This window comes from Rhinatrema bivittatum, chromosome 15 (assembly GCF_901001135.1).
Source record: "Rhinatrema bivittatum chromosome 15, aRhiBiv1.1, whole genome shotgun sequence".
Lineage (NCBI taxonomy): Eukaryota > Metazoa > Chordata > Amphibia > Gymnophiona > Rhinatrematidae > Rhinatrema > Rhinatrema bivittatum.
Genome location: NC_042629.1, coordinates 33625843 through 33645314, shown reverse-complemented (window position 1 = coordinate 33645314; position 19472 = coordinate 33625843). Strand labels below are relative to the sequence as shown.

At 45.9% G+C, this 19472-nt stretch overlaps 1 protein-coding gene across 1 annotated transcript in view; it reads right to left on the bottom strand.

The window, feature by feature from the left end:
• Positions 1 to 19472, bottom strand: part of BRWD1 (bromodomain and WD repeat domain containing 1) — a 282561-nt gene that overhangs the window by 175948 nt on the left and 87141 nt on the right. The window contains exons 18-19 of the mRNA XM_029577859.1: positions 6369 to 6554; positions 1616 to 1802 (exon numbers count right to left, since the gene is read on the bottom strand). Coding sequence (XP_029433719.1) covers positions 1616 to 1802; positions 6369 to 6554 — 373 coding nt within the window. The remainder of the gene's footprint in view (positions 1 to 1615; positions 1803 to 6368; positions 6555 to 19472) is intronic.

Here is a 19472-nt window from a genome sequence, read left to right as displayed (position 1 = left end):
CTCCTGTCCCCCAAACATGGCCACTGCTCCTGCCAGTGGGAACCTAAATACAGCTGATCCAGGCATGATTTGATGCACTCAGCTGCACAATCCTGAGCAGTCCAGGCGATCAGGGAACCCTTCCTCAAGGCTCTGAAATGCCAGCTGCCCACACCAGTGGGCAGACCAGCTGCCCACACCATGCAGCCAGACCAGCTACTCTTTCGCCACATTAGGAACCCGTTGCTGGGTCCAGGACTTAGGGGACAAACGTTGCCACCTCACCCGGCCGGACCACGAGGTGCAAATAAGTAAACTGCTAGTCAGTGCAGGGCAAACAAGCCTTCCTCTGCTGGGGGGGGGGGGGGGGGTTTGGCTTTAAGCATAAAGGCTAGAAAAAGGCCAAAATAATCTTGCATGAATTATGAGGAAGAAGCAGAAGAACCAAGCATTTACCCTAGCTCAGGCTTTACTCCAAGAGGGAGAGAATCTGTACCAGCACCTCAGGAGCCACCATCCTTTACAAGTCTAGGGCACTGCTTGACCAAGGGAGGGAAATGAGGTTGTCACCATGGAAGTCGCAGCACAGCACCAATCCAAATCAAGGCTACTCTCCACTGAGGGAGGGAGGGAGAGAGGAAGAACTCCCTCAACCCAGGAGTCAACTACAAACTGCAGTCTTGCTCAAACTGCTAATGAGTCCTCAGCTTCCAGCATGGGAAACACGTCCTATCTGCTGCAGGTGCAGAATATTGGCTGGCTGTTGGTGCAGTGCTACATTAGGGTGACATCAGCGAGTCAGTTGATCTCAGTCGCCATCTGCTGGATGACGTACATAAGCCACATGTGGACTGCCCTGTGTGAAAAAGAGGAAACTAGCAATTTAGATGAACCTTACCAATGTACATAATCAGGCATGGCACTAGTGCATGTGCAAACTGTACAACTGCATGGGAAACCAGACTATCAGCCAGTATGGGTGAAGTCTGAGAACCAGAAGATGCAGTCCAGCTCCAGAAATCCAAAATGTAAAAATTGACACCTCCAAATCAAACCTTGGACATGAGTCCAAACATCTAAATAGGGCAGAAGCAAACCCCAGACACTTCTGCCCCACCTAATAAAAATTTAAAAACGGCACCAGCTGGCACTGTAGCTGGCATCCTTTTGTTAGAGGTACTTCTGGCCACACAGCCAGAAGGTGCCATTTTTTAAAATCTGGCAAGGTGGAGCAGGAGTACCTGGATTTTGCTCGTCCCATTTAGGCATTTTGGACCCATGGAGAGGGTAAGATAAGTTCAGGGGGTGGTGTGTGAATCAACAATCCAGATGGCTGTCTGGTTAGCTTGGGGGTGGGTAATAGGTAAGGTATGGCTGGCAAATGGATGTTAGTTGAGAGAGAGAGAGAGACACAAACAGACCATTTTTATAGTGATTTGGTTACTGGAAAAATAATAAAAATGAAGCATTAAAAAAAGAAAATGTGGGATCTGCATAGTAACTGTTTGAACTAGGCAGCAAAAAAAAAATCTAGGACTGAACCTGTGCACAAGGCTTAACAATGTGGGTGAGGGACAAAGAATTGAAGTTTAAATATTTTTGGGAAACAAATGTCCATGTGCTGATCACAACATACATGCTCATACTAGGTGGAATTTCAGGTACAACTACTCTTCGTTTCCAGGCTTGCAGGTCCCGCTCTGTGGCTATCTGGCTTCGAGGAGCATTCTGATGCATCTGACGAACACCCTCAACCTGACCACTGCGACGAAGACCAATATTGGGTGGTGATTGGATGTCTAATAAACCTGGATTTATAAAACCTAGGAAAACAAATGTTAGAGGGAAATTATATAATACCCTAGTTCACTTCAAACGTTTTATTCAGAAACTTGATCACTTTTAAAGAAAAAAAGTCCTTAGTTTTTGCTTTTTTATAAAGCATACTTCAAGAACTTCATTTTCAGTTATTTTATTTTTCCTGGGAATTTCAAAGTTACAATAAAAAAAAAAAGTGGAAAAAATGATTGATACACAGGAGAAAAGCCAGTGGAAAAAATTTTCCAACAATTTCTTTACTGTTCTAACATTGAAATTTCCAGGCAAAATAAACTGAAAATGAAGGTCCCTAAGCATACTGCACTAGCATGTTTTACAAGTCAGCTTCAAAGAACTTACAATCTGGGTAGCTAATGCAATACATGAAAGAGGCTTGCACACGTTCACATATCAGAAATGAAAGAAACAATTTGAATTCTAGCCTACTGGGTCCCAGTCCATCACTAACTACAAACTCCCTCTTTTCTTCTTTCTATATATGCATATGCATCTGGAAGAGCAACAGGGGCGTTTTAATTAGTCCCCTAAAGAACCTGGCCACAAGCATATAGTACCAATGCAATGAATAGTCTTACAATCTGTACGTCAACGGCAGGGGGGAATGAAGAAACGTGGACCTATATTCAGGCACCAACCAACAAGGACTGAATTACATAGTCTAGATAAACAGATAAGCATGGGTGTAGCTTGCTTATTGTGGCGCTTAATATCCCTAACTAATTAAGCTATTTCACTTAGATGCAGTTCCAACACTGCTCTCTACATTAATAGCGGGGGCAGAAGGGAAATAGAATAAAAAAGGTTACTAAGAGCCAAGAGTAACAGATAAGTATGAGAGAAAAAAAAAAGTGCGAAAGTTTGCTGGGCAGACTGGCTGGGCCGTTTGGTCTTCTTCTGCCGTCATTTCTATGTTACTTTTGTTTTTGAAAGTGTATACTGCATTTATCTGAATGTACATATGACCTGATCATATGTCTTACATCAAACCTCTCTCCTGTCCATTTTCTTTTAAGCATTCATCAAGTAAAAAGTAAACATGGTTATTTGGTGCAAAAATAAGCTCAGCCTTAAGAGAGTCACAGATGACAGGTGTTAAAATGATTGGACTGCTTGTGCATTCTTAACTAAACAGAGAAAATCATCTCATTCTGTTATGAAAGTGTCATACATCAGTGTCTTCAAACATTAGAAAGGAAGAGGGGGGAGAGGGTATGAGCAGGGAGGGGGTGGGGTGAGAGTGCCAGAGAGAAGGAGCCTATATGAGGAGGTTGTGAAGGAGTGTGTATGTGACAGAAATTGGGAGCTGGTACATATGAAAAAGGGATCATGTGTATGTGAGGGTGCTAGCCTGTGTGAAGGGATTGTGTGTGTGTGTGAGACAGCCTGTATGAAGGGGCGTGTGAGAGAGACACATAGGTAGCTTGGGCGAGGGTGTATGCGTGAGAGAGAAAGGGAGCTTGTGTGGGTGTGTATACAAGTCAGAGGGACCCTGTATGAGGGGGATGTGTGTGTGTGCCCAAGAGCACGTGACTCGGTATGAAAGGATGTGTGTGCGAGAGAGTGAGGGAGCTTGTAATTAGGGTGTGTGTATGTGCACTAGAGAGAAGGAGCATGTATGAGAGAGAGGAACAGAGGGAACTTGTGTGAGGGGCAGTACTGAGAACAGGGTCAAACTCTGGAAGTGGCGATAGCGTGGAAGGGGTTGAGTCTAGAGGTGGAAGTGAGAGATACTGGCAGGTGGAGGAGTTGGGGCCTGAGAAAGCAAAGTGGCCAGGTGAGTAGGGAAAGCGATTGGAAGTGTCACTTACAGTGAATTTCTAGGGAAATTCTGCATATTTAAGAAATAATTTTTTCTGTATTAATTTAACACATAATTATTTATTTTTATTTTATTTAACATTTTTCTATACCGACATTCGCACGAGACATCACATCGGTTTCCAGACAACAGCAAATTCAGCCAACAGGGCTTTACATTGTAACTGATATTTAACTAGGGGGGAGGAGGGGGAAGGGGCAGGGCAGTAACTTGGAGCTAATGAGTATGCTGGGAACAGGGGAGGGGAGTACGGGGGTTAATTTACAAAAAGCAGGAGTAATGTACATGCTATATACAATCTATTATGTACGTTCTATATACAAGACGAGGGAGAGGGGGAAGGGTAGGTTAAGGAGGGAAGAGGAAGGATGGGGGTGGGGGGGAGGAAAGAGTCTGGGTGTAAGGTAGAGTGGATTAGAAGGGGGGTGTGGGGGGGGGGGGAAGGAACTGGGATGGCAGATTAAGAGTAGGCGTGCGTGAAAAGCCATGTTTTAAGTTTCTGTCTAAATTTCTTTGGACAGATTTCAAGGCGTAGACTGGTGGGCATAGAGTTCCATAGCTTGGGACCAGCTAAGGAGATGGAGCGTTGTTTGGTGGAAGCGAGGTGGGATAGTTTGGGTGTAGGGGTAGGTATTGTTGCAAGGTATGGTGATCTGGTTGGCCTTGATGTCGTACGAAGGTGTAGGGTGTCAGAGAACCACTGCATGTTTGGGTTGTGGATGGCTTTGTGTATGAGAGTTAGGGTCTTGAAGATGATTCTTGAAGATATGGGGAGCCAATGTAGTTGTTTCAGAATGGGCGTGATGTGATCGTTTCTGCATGTGCCTGTTAGTATGCGCGCGGCTGCGTTTAGAAGAAGTTGTAAGGGGGTTGTGGTATTTTTGGGAAGGCCTAGTAGTATGGCGTTTGCGTAATCTATTTTGGATAGGATGAGAGCCTGAAGCACAGTTCTGAAGTCGCTAGGATGCAGGAGTGGTTTTAGTTTTTTGAGTGTGTGTAGTTTGAAGTAGCATTCTTTAAGGGTGGTGTTGATGAATTTTTGCAGGTTGAATTGGGAGTCAAGAATTACACCAAGGTCTCTTACGTGTTGAACGAAGTCTGGGAGGAGGTGCAGAGAGCTGATATTGGTGGGTGAGGGATTGAGTTGTTGGGGGGCGATGATCATTAGTTCTGTTTTATTAGTGTTTAGTGCTAGGTTGAGTTGAGTGAGAAGGCTGTTGAAGGAGGAGAGGGCACTTCCCCATTTTAGGAGGGCATTGGGTAGAGAGTCTGTGATGGGAATGAGGACTTGTACATCGTCGGCGTAAACAAAATGTGGGAGACCAAGTTTCAGAAGGAGGTGGCAGAGGGGTAGGAGGTATATGTTAAATAGGGTTGAAGATAGGGAGGAGCCTTGGGGAACTCCGCACGTGATATTGATGGGTTTGGATTCATGCTTTCCGATTTTGACTTTGAAGTGTCTGTCATTGATAAAGGATTTGAACCATAGGAGGGGGATTCCTGAGATTCCAATTTCGGTTAGCCTGTCGATTAGTATGGAGTGATTGATGGTATCGAAGGCTGCTGATATGTCTAGTAGGGCTAAGATGTATGTGTGACCCATGTCTAGTCCTCTGATGATGTAGTCCGAGAGTGATGTCAGGAGGGTTTCTGTAGTAAATTGTTTGCGAAAGCCATGCTGTGAAGATAGGAGGATTTGATGCTGGTCTAAATAATTGGATAATTGTGTGTTAACAGTTCTTTCTAGGACCTTCGCAATAAACGGGAGATTGGAAATGGGGCGAAAGTTAGTTGGGTCTGTAGGATCTAGTTTGGGCTTTTTTAGAATGGGTTTTACAATGGCTAGTTTTAGTTGGTTGGGAACGTTGCCGGAGGCCAGGGATGTGTTAATGAGGTCAGATAGGGGTTGTGCGATGCAATCTGGTATAGATAAAAGTGCTTTGGTGGGTATTGAGTCTGAGGGGTGGGAGGAGGGTTTCATTTTACTTAGTATAGATCTGATTTCAGAAGTGGATGTGGTTTCGAAGGCATCCATTTGATGATTGGGGGCTTTCAGAGAGGTTTTGGTAGGTGAGGGAGGGGTGGTGAAGCGTGAGGTGATGTTAGCTATTTTGTTACTTAAAGATTGTCATGTAAATTGTGTTATTTTGACCAATATAAAGTATTCAGGATTTTAAGTTTTTGTGCGCAGAATTCCCCCAGGAGTAAAATGTTGCACTGCCAAGTGAAAAGTCCCGAGCTCCATCCCAGGAGTCTAGGTTGGCTGAGGATGTTACAGAGGCAGAGTTCACAGCACTTGGGGGAGTAAGTCAGTCATTACTTAAAGGTGACAGTGGCCAGATTCAAGGCCCATGATTGCAGGATTCTGAAAGGAGCCCTGGTGCATGTCCTTTGGACCACAACTGTCACTGCAATGACCAGACTAGATATGTTTCGTTGGGGTTATAAAAAGGAGAGAGAAAAAAGTGGGTAGCTATGAAAGCTGGCTCATACCACCAGGATCTCTGCCTTGGCAAATGAGATGGGGGAACTGCTGGGTCAAAAAACAAACCAACAAACTTGTGTCTGTTAAGAATAATCACTTTACTAGTCTTTGTCTATCTAAATTCACTTTACCTTTGTAAGGAACTTACATTTAGGTAAGTAGCATTCCCCCATCACCTCAAAATTGATTCAGTATTTCACTGCATAAAGCTAAAGGGCATAATATTACAACATGATTTAAACATACTTCTTCTAGGTGTTCCTTCTCTGTTTTGAAATCCATTTGCAACACCTTCTTGTTCTGTTCCATGACTTTGGTCTTGTTGTTGCTGTAATTGTCTTATTATGCCATCAAGAATACTGGGCTGCTGACTTTGTTCACCTTGGTCATTTGTCTGCTGTCCAATCACTTGTTCTACCACCTCTCCATCACCTTGAACATTAGAAACAAAAGTAATCACTAGCCGACACCTGCTGAAAATTCAGAGAATGTGTCAGATTGCAGGTGTTCCAACATTTATGTATTTAAGAGGTATTTACTACCTGCCCTTCCAAAAAAGTTCAGGGTGGGTTACAATAAAACAATTTAAAATAACGTACGATAGGTAATGATAAAGGAAAATTGATTCTTACCTGCTAATTTTCGTTCCTGTAATACCACAGATCAGTCCAGACAAGTGGGTTTTGCAGCCCTACCAGCAGATGGAGGCAGAGAACAAAAACTTTGAGGCACTGCTAAATATCCGAGAGTGCCACCTGCAGTCCCTCAGTATTAACCTGAACTCAGGCAAAGAATAGACAGCATTCTCCTTTCCAGGGAGAACCGGAAACACGGGTTGGAACCCCCTGAACTGGAGTCTCACATACTCCCAGAAAAGAAACACTGACAACTGCTTAACTCCAAAAATACTCAACTTCTGAATAGTTTGTAAAATTTCTGATATAAGGTGTATAAAATCACCAGGAAACACAGTCTTTCAGCAGCAAACAAATTAGGTCTCCGGACTGATCTGTGGTATTACAGGAACGAAAATTAGCAGGTAAGAACCAAAATTTTCCTTTCCTGTTCATACTCAGATCAGTCCAGACAAGTGGGATGTACCCAATCACCCCTACAATGTGCCGGAACCCAAAAGATCCACTCTTAAAATACTTTCACCGAAAGTTGCAACTTCCTGCGTCCGAACATCTAACCGGTAATGTTTGGTTAAAGTACGAAGTGAGGACCATACTGCAACCCTGCATATTGCTTGGGGAGACACCAAATGACACTCCACCCAAGAGGCTGCCTGAGCTCTAGTCAAATGAGCTTTCAGGCCCATCAGAATTTCGCGATCTTTACAAATATAGGCCGAGCAAATGGTCTCCCTTCAGCCATTGAGATATCGCAGCCTTAGAAGCTCTCTCTCCTTTCTTCGATCCACCAAACACAAAAAGATGATCCGGCCACCAAAAGATGATATTTGTTACGGTATTTGAAGGTCACTGAGTGCGACATACATCTAGAAGATGAAGATCTCTATCCTGCGAAGACCCCCCCAGACCACTCCAGAAATGCCGGCAGTTCAACTGTCTGATTCATATGAAAAGAAGACAACTTTTGGCAAGAAAGAGGGAACTGTATGCAATGTCACCCTGTCATCAGCAATATGCAAAAAGGGATCCTGACAAGACAGCCTGAAGTTCCAAAATCTGCCTGGCTGAACATATGGCAACCAGAAACAGTCTTCAACTTCATGTCCTTCAATGAGGCTAGTCTTAAAGGCTCAAAGGGCGCCCCACAGAGCCCAGCAAAACTAAGATGAGGTTCCAAACCAGACAAACATTCCGAACCGGAGGTCGCAGATACTTAACCCCTTTCAGGGAGCGAACTACATCGGGATGAGGCGCCAAAACCTTCCCCACCATTTGCTCCTAAGACAACCCAAGGCTGAAACCTGGACATGGAGCGAACTATAGGCTAGACCTTTAGACAAGCCCTGCTGCAGAAAGGACAAAATGTGAGGGACTCCCACAGACAGGGTATCCAGATGCTGTTGAAGACACCAGGACTCAAACATCTTCCAAACCTTGACATACACCATAGAAGTAAAAGGCCTCCTAGCGCGAAGCAGAGTGGAAATTACTGTTTACAAATATCCCTTGAGGCACAACTGCCGCCTTACAAAAGCCAAGCCGCGAGAATAAAGAGATTCTCCCGATCCAAAAATACAGGTCCTTGTCGCAGCAGTCCTGGCAGGTGAGCCAATCGTAGAAGCCCATCTATCGCCAAATACACCAGATCCACGAACCATTGTCGTCATGGCCGCTCCGGCGCTACCAGCAGCACTGTGCCTGGGTACTTTTCTATGCATCGTAAGACTCTACCGATGAGTGGCCAAGGTGGAAACATATACAGAAGAACCCCTGGCCACGGGCACACTAGTGCATCCAGTCCTACTGAACAGACTCCCTTCTGAGACTGAAACATTTGCTGCCTTTGCATTGGCCTGTGTTGCCATGAGGTCCAACTGAGGAATGTCCCACCTGGCACAAACGCAATCCCAGGCTTCCAGGGACAACTCCCACTCCCCAGGATCTAGATGTGGCCTGCTGAGACAGACAGTGTCTGCACATTGTTCACTCCCACAACGTGTGATGCTGCCATTCCCTTGAGATGGCGCTCTGCCCACACAAACAGTTGCTGAGTCTCCCATGCCACTGCATGACTCTTTGTCCCTCCTTGGCGGTTGATATATACCATCATCGTTGCACTATCCGAAAAAACTCGAACCATCCGCTCCTTGATCCAGGGCAAACACCTCCGGGGCCCTGTGTACCACCCTCGTCTCCAGACAACTGATCGACCAGGACACCTCTGCCGCTGACCAAAGACCCTGGGCAGAATGACCCAGGCACACTGCCCCCCAGCCCTTGAGGCTGGCATCTATGGTCACAACCACTCAATCCGGGGCCTCCAGAACCACATCTTTTTCCAGGTTATACCACGAGAGTCATCACGAAAGAGTGGACCTGGATTATCCTAGAAGAGGTAACGGCAGACGATGATACTCCAATAAAGGCTTCCACCTGGACAAAAGTGCCTTTTGCAATGGATGCATGTGAGAAAAGGCCCACGGAACTAAATCCAACATCAAGGCCATGAAACCCAGCCCCTGTAAGTAATACCAGACCTTTAGTACTAACAGGCTCAGATGTGTCACCTGCACCTTCAACAATCTGTCTGCTGTCAGAAACACACTGCCTTTCTGGGTTTCGAAGAGGGCTCCTAAATACTCCAACGAATGAGACGGAACCAGGTGATGCTTTGCTACATTGATCACCCAACCCAGAGAACTCAGGCTGTATGGACCAACTGCACTCCAACGTCTTTGCACGAATAAGCTAATCGTCCAGATATGGATGGACTAGAAACTCCTCTTGCTTCAAGGCTGCCGCCACTACCACCATCACTTTCGTGATTGTTCGGGAAGCCGTAGCCAACCCAAAAGGGAGAGCTTGAAACCGGAAGTGCTGCCCCAGCACCATGAACCGTAGAAACTTCTGATGGTCCTTTCAAATGGGAAAATGGAGGTAAGCTTTGGTCAGATCCAAGAACGTCAGGAACTCTCCTCTTTGAACTGCTATCACTGTACTTAACATCTCCATTCAAAAACATGGAACCCGCAAGGCTACGTTCACCTTTTGCAAATCTAGAATGGGATGGAAGGTGTCCTCCTTCTTTGAAACCACAAAATAAATGGAGTACCTCACCCATCCTTGCTTGCTCAGTGGGACTGGAACTATCACATCCAAGCTTCATTACATCTTTAGAGTCCCCTCTACTGTTTCCCCGTTTGCTTCAAGACTAGCAGTGGGACTCTAGAAAGGCCTCCCTGACCAGGAGTGAAAATTCTAAGGCATAGCAGTCTCTTACTACCTCTAGAACCCACTGGTCCAAGGTAATCTTGGCCCACTCCTCATAAAAAGTGGGAGGAGGAATAGCCTAGTGGTTAGATTGTAAGCCCTCTGGGGATAAAGAAATACCTACAGTACCTGAATGTAAACCGATGTGATATCTCAGATCAAATGTCTGTATATAAAAAAAATAAATAAATCTGCCCCCGACCACTTCTGAGGAGTGAGCAAGCCTGGCTTCATTGCAAGGACTTTCCACCTCCAGTCCTTTGACGGCCACCGTCCTTGGAGGATATACAGGAACCCCGAAAGGACTGCTGATGTTCAGACTGTTTTGGTCCTGAAACTGAGGCCCCTTTGCCTGAATGAAACCTCCGTGAACCCCAAAATCTGGACCGGGATGGAAAGACCTTATTGCTCTTATCATAAGGCAACCTGTTCCCTTTGGATTCCCCCCAAAGACTTCATTCAACGGATCCAAACCCTTCCCAAACAGAAGCTTCCCTTTAAAAGGAAGATTACACAGCTGGAACTTGGACCACATGTCTGCTGACCAATTGCCCGCTGACCAATTGCCCAACCACAAAAGTCTGCATACAGTGACCACAGAGACCATGCTCCTGAGGAAGTATGCACCAAATCATACAGCGCATCTGCCACATAGGCTACTCCAGCCTCCAAACACGTTGACAGCCCAGGGCTGAGTGCCCCAGAAGAAGCCACGTTTACAGATTCCCATTTACCTGTTCTAGACCTCTCATGATTTTAAAAACCTCCATCATATCCCTCCTCAGCCGTCTCTTCTCCAGCTGAACAGCCCTAACCTCTCTTCAGTGTTTCCTCTTAGGGGAGCTGTACCACATTTACCCGTTCTAGACAACAGAATTTGGTGAGAGAGGTAGACATGCAAATCGGACTGCCCAGGCTTCCAGGCGGTTTATGTTCCAGAGGGCCTCTTCCTTGGTCCAATGTCCCTGGTCCATCAGTTCCTAAACAGTGAGCTCCACAGGCTTGGAGGCTCACATCTGTTGTGAGGATCAGCCAATTTGGAGAGGACAGGGGTACACCCCTGCCCAGATGAGCTTCCTGCAGCCACCATTGGAGCAGAGCACATACTATCATCAGTAAATGGAGGTGAATCGAATAGTCTTGAGACTGCGGGTTCCAACGAGACAGCAGGGAGCACTGAACTGGTCTCATATGTGCCATCGCCCATGGCACTTCTTCCAGGGTTGTTGCCATCAAACCAAGAACATGAAGATAGCTCTACACCATCGGGCATATCATGTTCATCAACAGACGCACTTGAAACATCAACTTCTTTATCCGCGTAGTCGGAAGAAAGACCTTGCCCTGCTTGGTGTCAAGTCGGACTCCCAGATATTCCAAGTACTGGGAGGATTTGAGACTGCTTTTGCCCAGTTTTACAACCCTGAAGCAAGGAGGTCACCCGGAGGCTCTCTTCCACAGACTTTGCCCGGATCAAACAGTCATCCAAATAAGGGTGCACCAGGATTCCCTCTTTTCTCAATGCTTCCGCTACAACCACCATAATCTTGGAAAATTGTTCTGGGGGTGGTGGCCAGGCCAAGTGCAGCGCCCAAAACTGATAATAGCAACCCAAAACTGCAAAGCGTAGGAAACCATGTTCTTGACGGATGGGAATATGTAGGTAGGCCTTGGATAGATCTAGGGAGGTTAACTCCTCTCCCAATTGTACAGACATTATTACGGAGCATAGGGTTTCCATGCGGAAATGAATCTCTCGCAGATGTCTGTTGACACTCTAGGTCCAGGATGGGGCGAAAGGAACCTTTCTTGGGTACTAGAAATAGATGGAATAACATCCCATATTTTCCTAGGGCGCAGATACTGGTATTATAGCTCTCATCCTGAGGAGCCTTAACAGAATAGTCTCCACTGCCTACTTCTTGTGCCAGAAGTGGCAAGGAGATATCATGAATACATCCCACGGACTGCTGCGAAATTCCAACCATATCCTTCACATATGAGCTCCAGTACCCATTTGTCCAAAATGATCTCGATCCACCGTTGGTAGAAGACGGACAGTCGACCCCCTCCCCCCCCATTCAGAGGGTAGGCAGACAAATTTACATTGGGGGGTTCGGGACAAACCTGAACCCGAGCCTGCCTCTTGGGCTGTCGGCTCCAAAAGGACTGAGACCTCTGAAATGTCGTGTTTCTGTAAGGGCAAAAACCCTGGGAGCCCTTGGATCAAGCCCTCATAGGCAAGGGGCACTAACTGCTTTCTCTTATCTTCTGTTAGCCGGGGAACTGGAGATTTGCCCCATTTACTGGCCAGCTTTTCCAATTTGCTTCCGAAGAGAAGTGATCCTTTAAAGGGCCTTGGAGATTGCGTCTGCTGACCAATTCCGCAGCCATAGCTGTCTTCTTGCCACCACCACCGAGGCCACTCCTCTGGCCAAGGTACGAACTAGGTCCAAGCCCACATCAGCTAAAAAGGCGACAACGGGTTCCATAACCACTCTGGAATTTGCTCCTGAGCAGGCACGAACAAGCTACCAGGGCACAACAAGAAGCAATCAAAAGACCTGTTTAAGGATGGACTCCATCCGTCTATTGTGCGCAACATTTAAGGCCGCTTCTCGCTGCACTGGGATAGTTGTTCGCTTAAGAGACAGCACAGACCAGCGCATCCCACTTTAGGGAAACGCAAACGTTCTTTCGTTGCCCGATCCAGTGGGTATACAGCTTCTAATGCTCATCCACTTTAAAACTTGCTTATAGGGCATCCCATTCAGATTAGGATTCTTCTTTGGCTCCGTCAGAGTCCACCCCAGGAAATCCCAGCATCTTCACGGTCTGGGAAAACAGGGCCTGCAATTCGTCTCTAGGGAAAAACCATAACATGGTCCAATACGGTTCTAAACCAGGGGGAATTTCCCCATCTTCCAAGGAATCTGTATCCTCCTCTTTGTCTGTGCCGTCCGAGTCCCTGCCAGGGATAACCTTGGTGAGGCTAGGCATGCCTTGAGGTCTGCTGATGGGGAGGGGAGGGCTTACTGGTTAAGGTTCCATCCAGACAAGGGCAAGTGAGGTAGCAGACTGCACCAGTACGAAGGCTTTGAAAAAATAAATTCGACCCAAGAGAAGGCAGCCGGATCCATGCTTAGCCCAGGAGATACTGGGTTAGGTACTGCCGAATTTCCCTCTCCCATGGATGACCCAGTCCCAGAGTACTCAAGTCCGGGGTACTTCCAGTTTAGGCTGTGGCTGACCCATCCTCTGAATGGGAGGAGCTGGGCTTAGCAAAGTCTGGGGAGGCCACTCTCCTTGGACACAGTGCTGACATAAGCAAGAATCCAGGTCAGACTGTGCAGCCCTAATATGACAAGCAGCGCAAAGAGAGGCACACTTATGATTCTTTGCTGCTGGAGCCATTGGCGACAGTAACTACATGTTCAGGCGGCTCAAACTTTTTTTTTTTTTTTTTAATTGTCTTTTATTAATTTTCAAAAATGTTTACAATATTACAACAGTGAGAAAGAAATACCCAAACAAACAGAAAACGAGGAATACACCAATATGGTAGTGAGAACACCAATAATACCGTACACGGAGTAATGCAATATGAAACTTCTGTAAACTCACCCAAGTAGGGCTATACTCAAAATCAGTGGTGAGAGCAAACATTTCCTTTTCAGTTACCCCCCCTCTATTCCCCCCTTCCCCCCTTTCTCCACCCCTCCTTCCCCCAGTTCCAATTAAAGTCCATCAAACTTGTAATGTACTAGAAACTACAAGCAGTTAAGCAATTTAGCATGTTAGCATTTTAGCAACCCACATAACCACACAATGTAATAGAGAAGGCAGAGGACCTCCCCAACAAACACATAATGGCTCCATCACAACCCCGCAAGACACATCACAACACTGCGAAGACAGAAGATAATGAAGACTGACAAAACTGTGTAAATACAGATCCATCACTTATATCCAAGTGTCCATCCTCATGGTGTCGACGACTCTTTACGGTAGGTGTGCAATGGAAAGGGTGGACGGTGATAAGTAATCTGTTAAAGGTAACCAGATAGCCGACACCAGTTCAGAGGCTTTTGTAGACAAGGTCCGTGCCACCACAAGCTCCATCGTGCACAAACGTATCAGTTGTTTAAACCACTGTTCATGGCTTGGTGGGGTGTGCATTGTCCAGTGTTGTAGAATAGATTTTTTTCCCAGGAGACCTGCTTTCTGTATGAATAATCGTTCGGAATCAGTTGGAGATCGGAGCATAGGTGGCATTATTCCAAAGAGCCATACCGCAGGGAGAAGAGGTATATTTGTATGTAGCAACTGGGAACAAAAAGTGCAGAGCTGGTCCCAGAAACGTAGAATGGCCTCGCAATCCCAAAAGCAGTGGGTATAATCACCCTCCATTGTCTGACACTTGGAGCATTTGTTAGTTGTGACAATACGCATATGGTATGCTCGTGTAGGTGGTATGTACAGTCGCCAGAGGAATTTGTAGTGCGTTTCTCGGAGGAGCACATTGTCGGAGATTTCATAAGTAACTGCCATACTATAATTTAAGTCCGCTTTGGTAATCGTGCAGAGTGCCCATTGCTGCCATTTACCAAAGAGAGTGTCGAGGAAAGTCGATGGTATGATGGTGTATAAAGACTTGGTCAGCTTGGATATAGAGGACTTCTTGGTTAGGCCGGGATGTATTAAGTCCAAAATTCTTTGAGAGGTCTGAAGAGATTGTGCGGTAAAATTAAGACTACGGATATAATGGTTTATTTGCTGATAGGCAAAGTGGTCTGATCCCATTAACTTGTATGCAGTTTGTAATTCTGTATATGTGAGGATCCTTCCAGTAGACACCTCATAAAGTTGGTACACATATGTTAGGCCAGCAGCTCGCCATTTATGAAATGGACTTTGGTAGAGTCCAGGCTCAAAGAGTGGGTTCCCCGATATCTGCAACAGAGGACTCATTCGTGTGCGCTGTTGATATTTGGTGCAGACAAGGATCCAGGCTTTTCGACATGCTCGCAATAGCACAGAGTTTTTAATGTGTCCTGGAATCATTGTAGAAGGGATATGTAGTAATGGATTCAATGACGAGACGCCATACCAAGCTAAGAGATGTTGGGTGGGGACAAATCTGGACGTAGAGAATAGCCAGTCATTGACATAGCGAAGTAGGCACGCAAGGTTGTAGGTGGGCAAATCCGGACATCCCAAACCCCCAGTGTCCATTGGCATAGTCCGTACTGCCATTGCAAGCCGTGCTTTTTTCCCCCGCCAAAGAAACAGCTGTAACTCTTTCAGGAAGAGTTTGTAGTCCTGTTTAGTGAGCCAAACTGGCGTGAGTTGCATAACATATAGCCACTTTGGTAGCAGGATCATTTTGACCAGTTGTATCCGTCTGGTGATGGAAAGAGGAAGAGGTGTCCACTGACGCAGTTTTGTTGCCGATTGTTCGAGTAATGGTTTGATATTGGCGGCATATAGCTGTTTGATGTTTATAGGAATCCGTATGCCCAAGTATTTGAGTTCCTTGGACACCCAGCGTAGAGGAAAATCACCCACCCAGGCGGTTCGTACCGTACCTGCAACGTCTATAACCTCAGACTTATCGAGGTTGATTTTTAAACCTGCGAACTGTCCGTACTGACGTTGTAGATTAAGGACCTCAGGCAGTGACGTCATTGGTTGAGTAATAAAGATTAACACATCGTCGGCAAAAGCCGCAATTTTAAAGTTACAACGTGGACTTCCAAAACCATGAATAGTTGTGCTCAGATCCAACTTTCGTAATAGGGGGTCAATAGCTAATATATAAAGCAGTGGGGACAGTGGACATCCTTGTCTTACTCCCCGTGCCAGATGTACATCCTTGGACAGGTATCCATTTGCTAAAATACGGGACACTGGTGAACTATATAGTAGTTGGAGGTACTGCAGGAAGTCCCAGAGGAATTTGTAGTGCAGATCTGCCTCATCTACCCCCCCCCAGGCCTACTTGAACACGACACATCCCCCCTCATAGAATATATAACAAACAACATCAAACTTGACTCTGCAGCAATCATTCTCGGAGATTTCAACCTCCATGCAGACAACAACCCTATCACACCTGCCTGTGAAACACTAATGATCACCCTCCAAGCATTAGGCTTCAAGCAACTCATCACCTCTCCCACACATAAGGCTGGTCACACACTGGACCTCCTCTTTGTCAACAAGCACATCACCTCACACAGCACCCCTACCTCCACTCCCATCCCCTGGTCTGATCATTTCATCATTAACGCCCTCCTCCACAACAATGCCCCCTCCTCATCCTCTCTCTCTCGAGATAAAACTCAGGCCACCAGCAAGACTATTGCCTTCCGCAAGCACTGCTCATCGGAAGACATCTCCCGTGCCTTTGAGAAAGCAAACAAATCCCTGGACCTCTCCAACCCGAACACAGCTTTGCAATCTTGGAATAACATCAATGCCAAGATAGCGGAGGAAGCCTGCCCCATGATACACAAAAAAATACCCTTGGCCAACACAGACAAAAAACCATGGTACACCAAAGAACTCAAAACGATCAAACAGGACCTTAGAGCCAAAGAACGCACCTGGCGTAAAAACCCCACTCCCACACACAAGTCAGCATATAAACATTCATTACACCACTACCGTCAAGCCACTAACCAAGCCAAAAAAGACTTCTACGCAGCCAAAATCCACAATTATCAATTCGATGCAAATGCCCTTTTCACGTTTGTTGCTAATCTCACTGCCCCCCCACGCCCCTTCTCCCCAGAACAAAACGCCAAAGAGAAATGCACAGAAATTGCTAATTTCTTCAAGAATAAAATTGACAACATTCTCCTTCGCTTCACCACCAAGCCCCCCACCACTTTCCACCTACCTACCAAAACATCCAGAACCAATCTGCAAACGTTCGAACAAACATCTACCCTTGAAATTGAAACCATTCTAAAAAGAATGAAACCTGCTTCCCATTCTGCTGACACCATCCCCTCTAAGACCCTCCTATCTTCTCCCACATCCATATCCAGACTCCTATCTGACTTGATCAACTGCTCTCTTACATATGGCAAGGTCCCAGACCCACTCAAACTTGCAATAGTCAAGCCCCTCCTAAAAAAGCCCACCTTAGACCCCAAAGACCCCTCTAACTACCGGCCTATATCCAACCTCCCTTTTGTATCTAAAATACTTGAAAAGGTTGTCAATACCCAGCTCTCTGACTACCTCGAAAACCACAACATTCTGCACCCCGCACAATTCGGCTTCCGTAAAGGTCGCAATACGGAAAACCTCCTTCTGGCAGTCACCAACACCATACATATAGGCATGGACCAAGGAACCTCATTCTTACTCGCTATACTAGATATCTCTGCTGCTTTCGACACTGTCAACCACCAAATACTCCTATCCCGGCTATCAGAAATCGGCATCTCTGGCACTGTACTATCATGGTTTACCTCATATCTCACCCATAGAGAATACCTGGTCAACATTGACAACTCTGAGTCCCCACGTATACCCCTCCTCCAGGGTGTCCCCCAAGGATCCTCCTTATCCTCCACCCTCTTTAACATATATCTTCTTCCCCTCTGCTATCTACTTTCTAACCTCGGTCTCAATTTCTTCATGTATGCGGATGATGTACAGATCCTCATCCCCATGCAAAAAACCCTACAAGAAACTCTAAACTTCTGGGAATCCTGTCTTGCCTCCATTAACTCTCTCTTAGACAGCCTCCAACTCGCTCTTAACACAGCAAAAACTGAAATCATCCTCATTTCCAACAAACTCGAGGTTACCTCACAGGCCTCTACTAAAACTACCCCCACAACCCTCCCCATCCTGCCATCTGTAAGAGACCTAGGTGTTGTATTAGACAAACACCTTAATTTCCATCCACACATCAAATCCCTTCTAAAAACCGGCTTCTATAAACTCCACATCCTCAAAAAGCTCAAACCCCTCCTCCACCTTCAAGACTTTCGCCTTGTATTGCAGTCCACAATCCTATCAAAATTAGACTACTGCAATTCACTTCTCCTAGGCCTGCCCTACGCCACAATTAAACCACTACAAATCTTGCAGAACTCCATGGCACGAATCATCACAGACACTCGTAAGAGAGAACACATCACACCCATCTTAAAAGAACTGCATTGGCTCCCCATCCCTTTCCGTATAAAATACAAAACCCTTACAATACTCCATAACATGCTTCACAAAAATGACCACGATTGGCTCAAGGAAACACCACGTTTCCGTACATCCAATCGTCCATCCAGAGCCTCCACGGCGGGCACTTTACACATCCCACCCCTCAAAATAGCACACCACTCAACTACCAGAGAGAGAGCCTTTACCATAGCCGGCCCCTCCCTCTGGAATTCTCTTCCCACGTATCTCCGCCTTGAACCTTCCTTACCCAACTTCAAAAAAGGCATCAAAACCTGGCTTTTCTTACAAGCATACCCTGACTCCAATCAGACCTAAACCCCCTCCACTGCCACTTCCAATTCCCTTACCCCTTCTAATCCGTTGATGCATCCTAGGGAATTGCTGATTTTGTAAATTTGTTAATTTTTATTCTCAGTTTTTTTAACACAGTTCCTATCAATTTCTCTCTCCCCTAGCACTTCACTACCTTTCTCCTTCCCGCAACTTCTGCGCTTACTGTCACCTGACCCCCATCCTCTCCTTTTTCCTTCACTGCTCCACCTCCCCCCTCCCTGTTATTTGTAATTTCCTCTTCCTCCTTTACAATGTTGATTGTGAACCGGCATATGTCCTATGAATGTCGGTATATTTTAAAAGCATTTAAATAAATAAATAAATAAATAACGTTGAAGCGTGGCAAATAAGTAGGGCCAAGCAACCCTGTCAAATGCTTTTTCGGAGTCGAATCCGATAGCAAGGGCAGGGATGTGTTGCGATTAGCTGATTTCCATAGCGGAGATTAACTTTAACATATTGACATGAGGCGAGCGACCCTTCACAAAGCCCACTTGATGAGGAGATATCACAGATGGTAGTATTACATTCAACCTCTCCGCCAAAGCCTTCGCTAAGAGTTTTAGATCGCAATTTAGCAGAGAAATCGGACGGTAGGAAGATGGTTGCAATAAATCTTTACCAGGCTTGGGTAGGACTGTGATATGGGCTAAGTTAAATGACTGAGGGAATTTCCCCGCTGTGATGCCTGCTGAGTAATAATTAGTAAGTGGGACCGTCACGTACATATGTAATATTTTATAAAAGTCGTAGGATATACCATCCGGCCCTGGCGATTTCCCTGCTTGTGTGGCAGCTATAGCGTGGGCGATCTCATACGTTTGAAGCGGCCTATTTAAAAAATCACGTTGGGATACCGTGAGAGTGGGGAGTGGTAAGCCCTGAAAAAAATCAAGCTCCTCTGATTCTC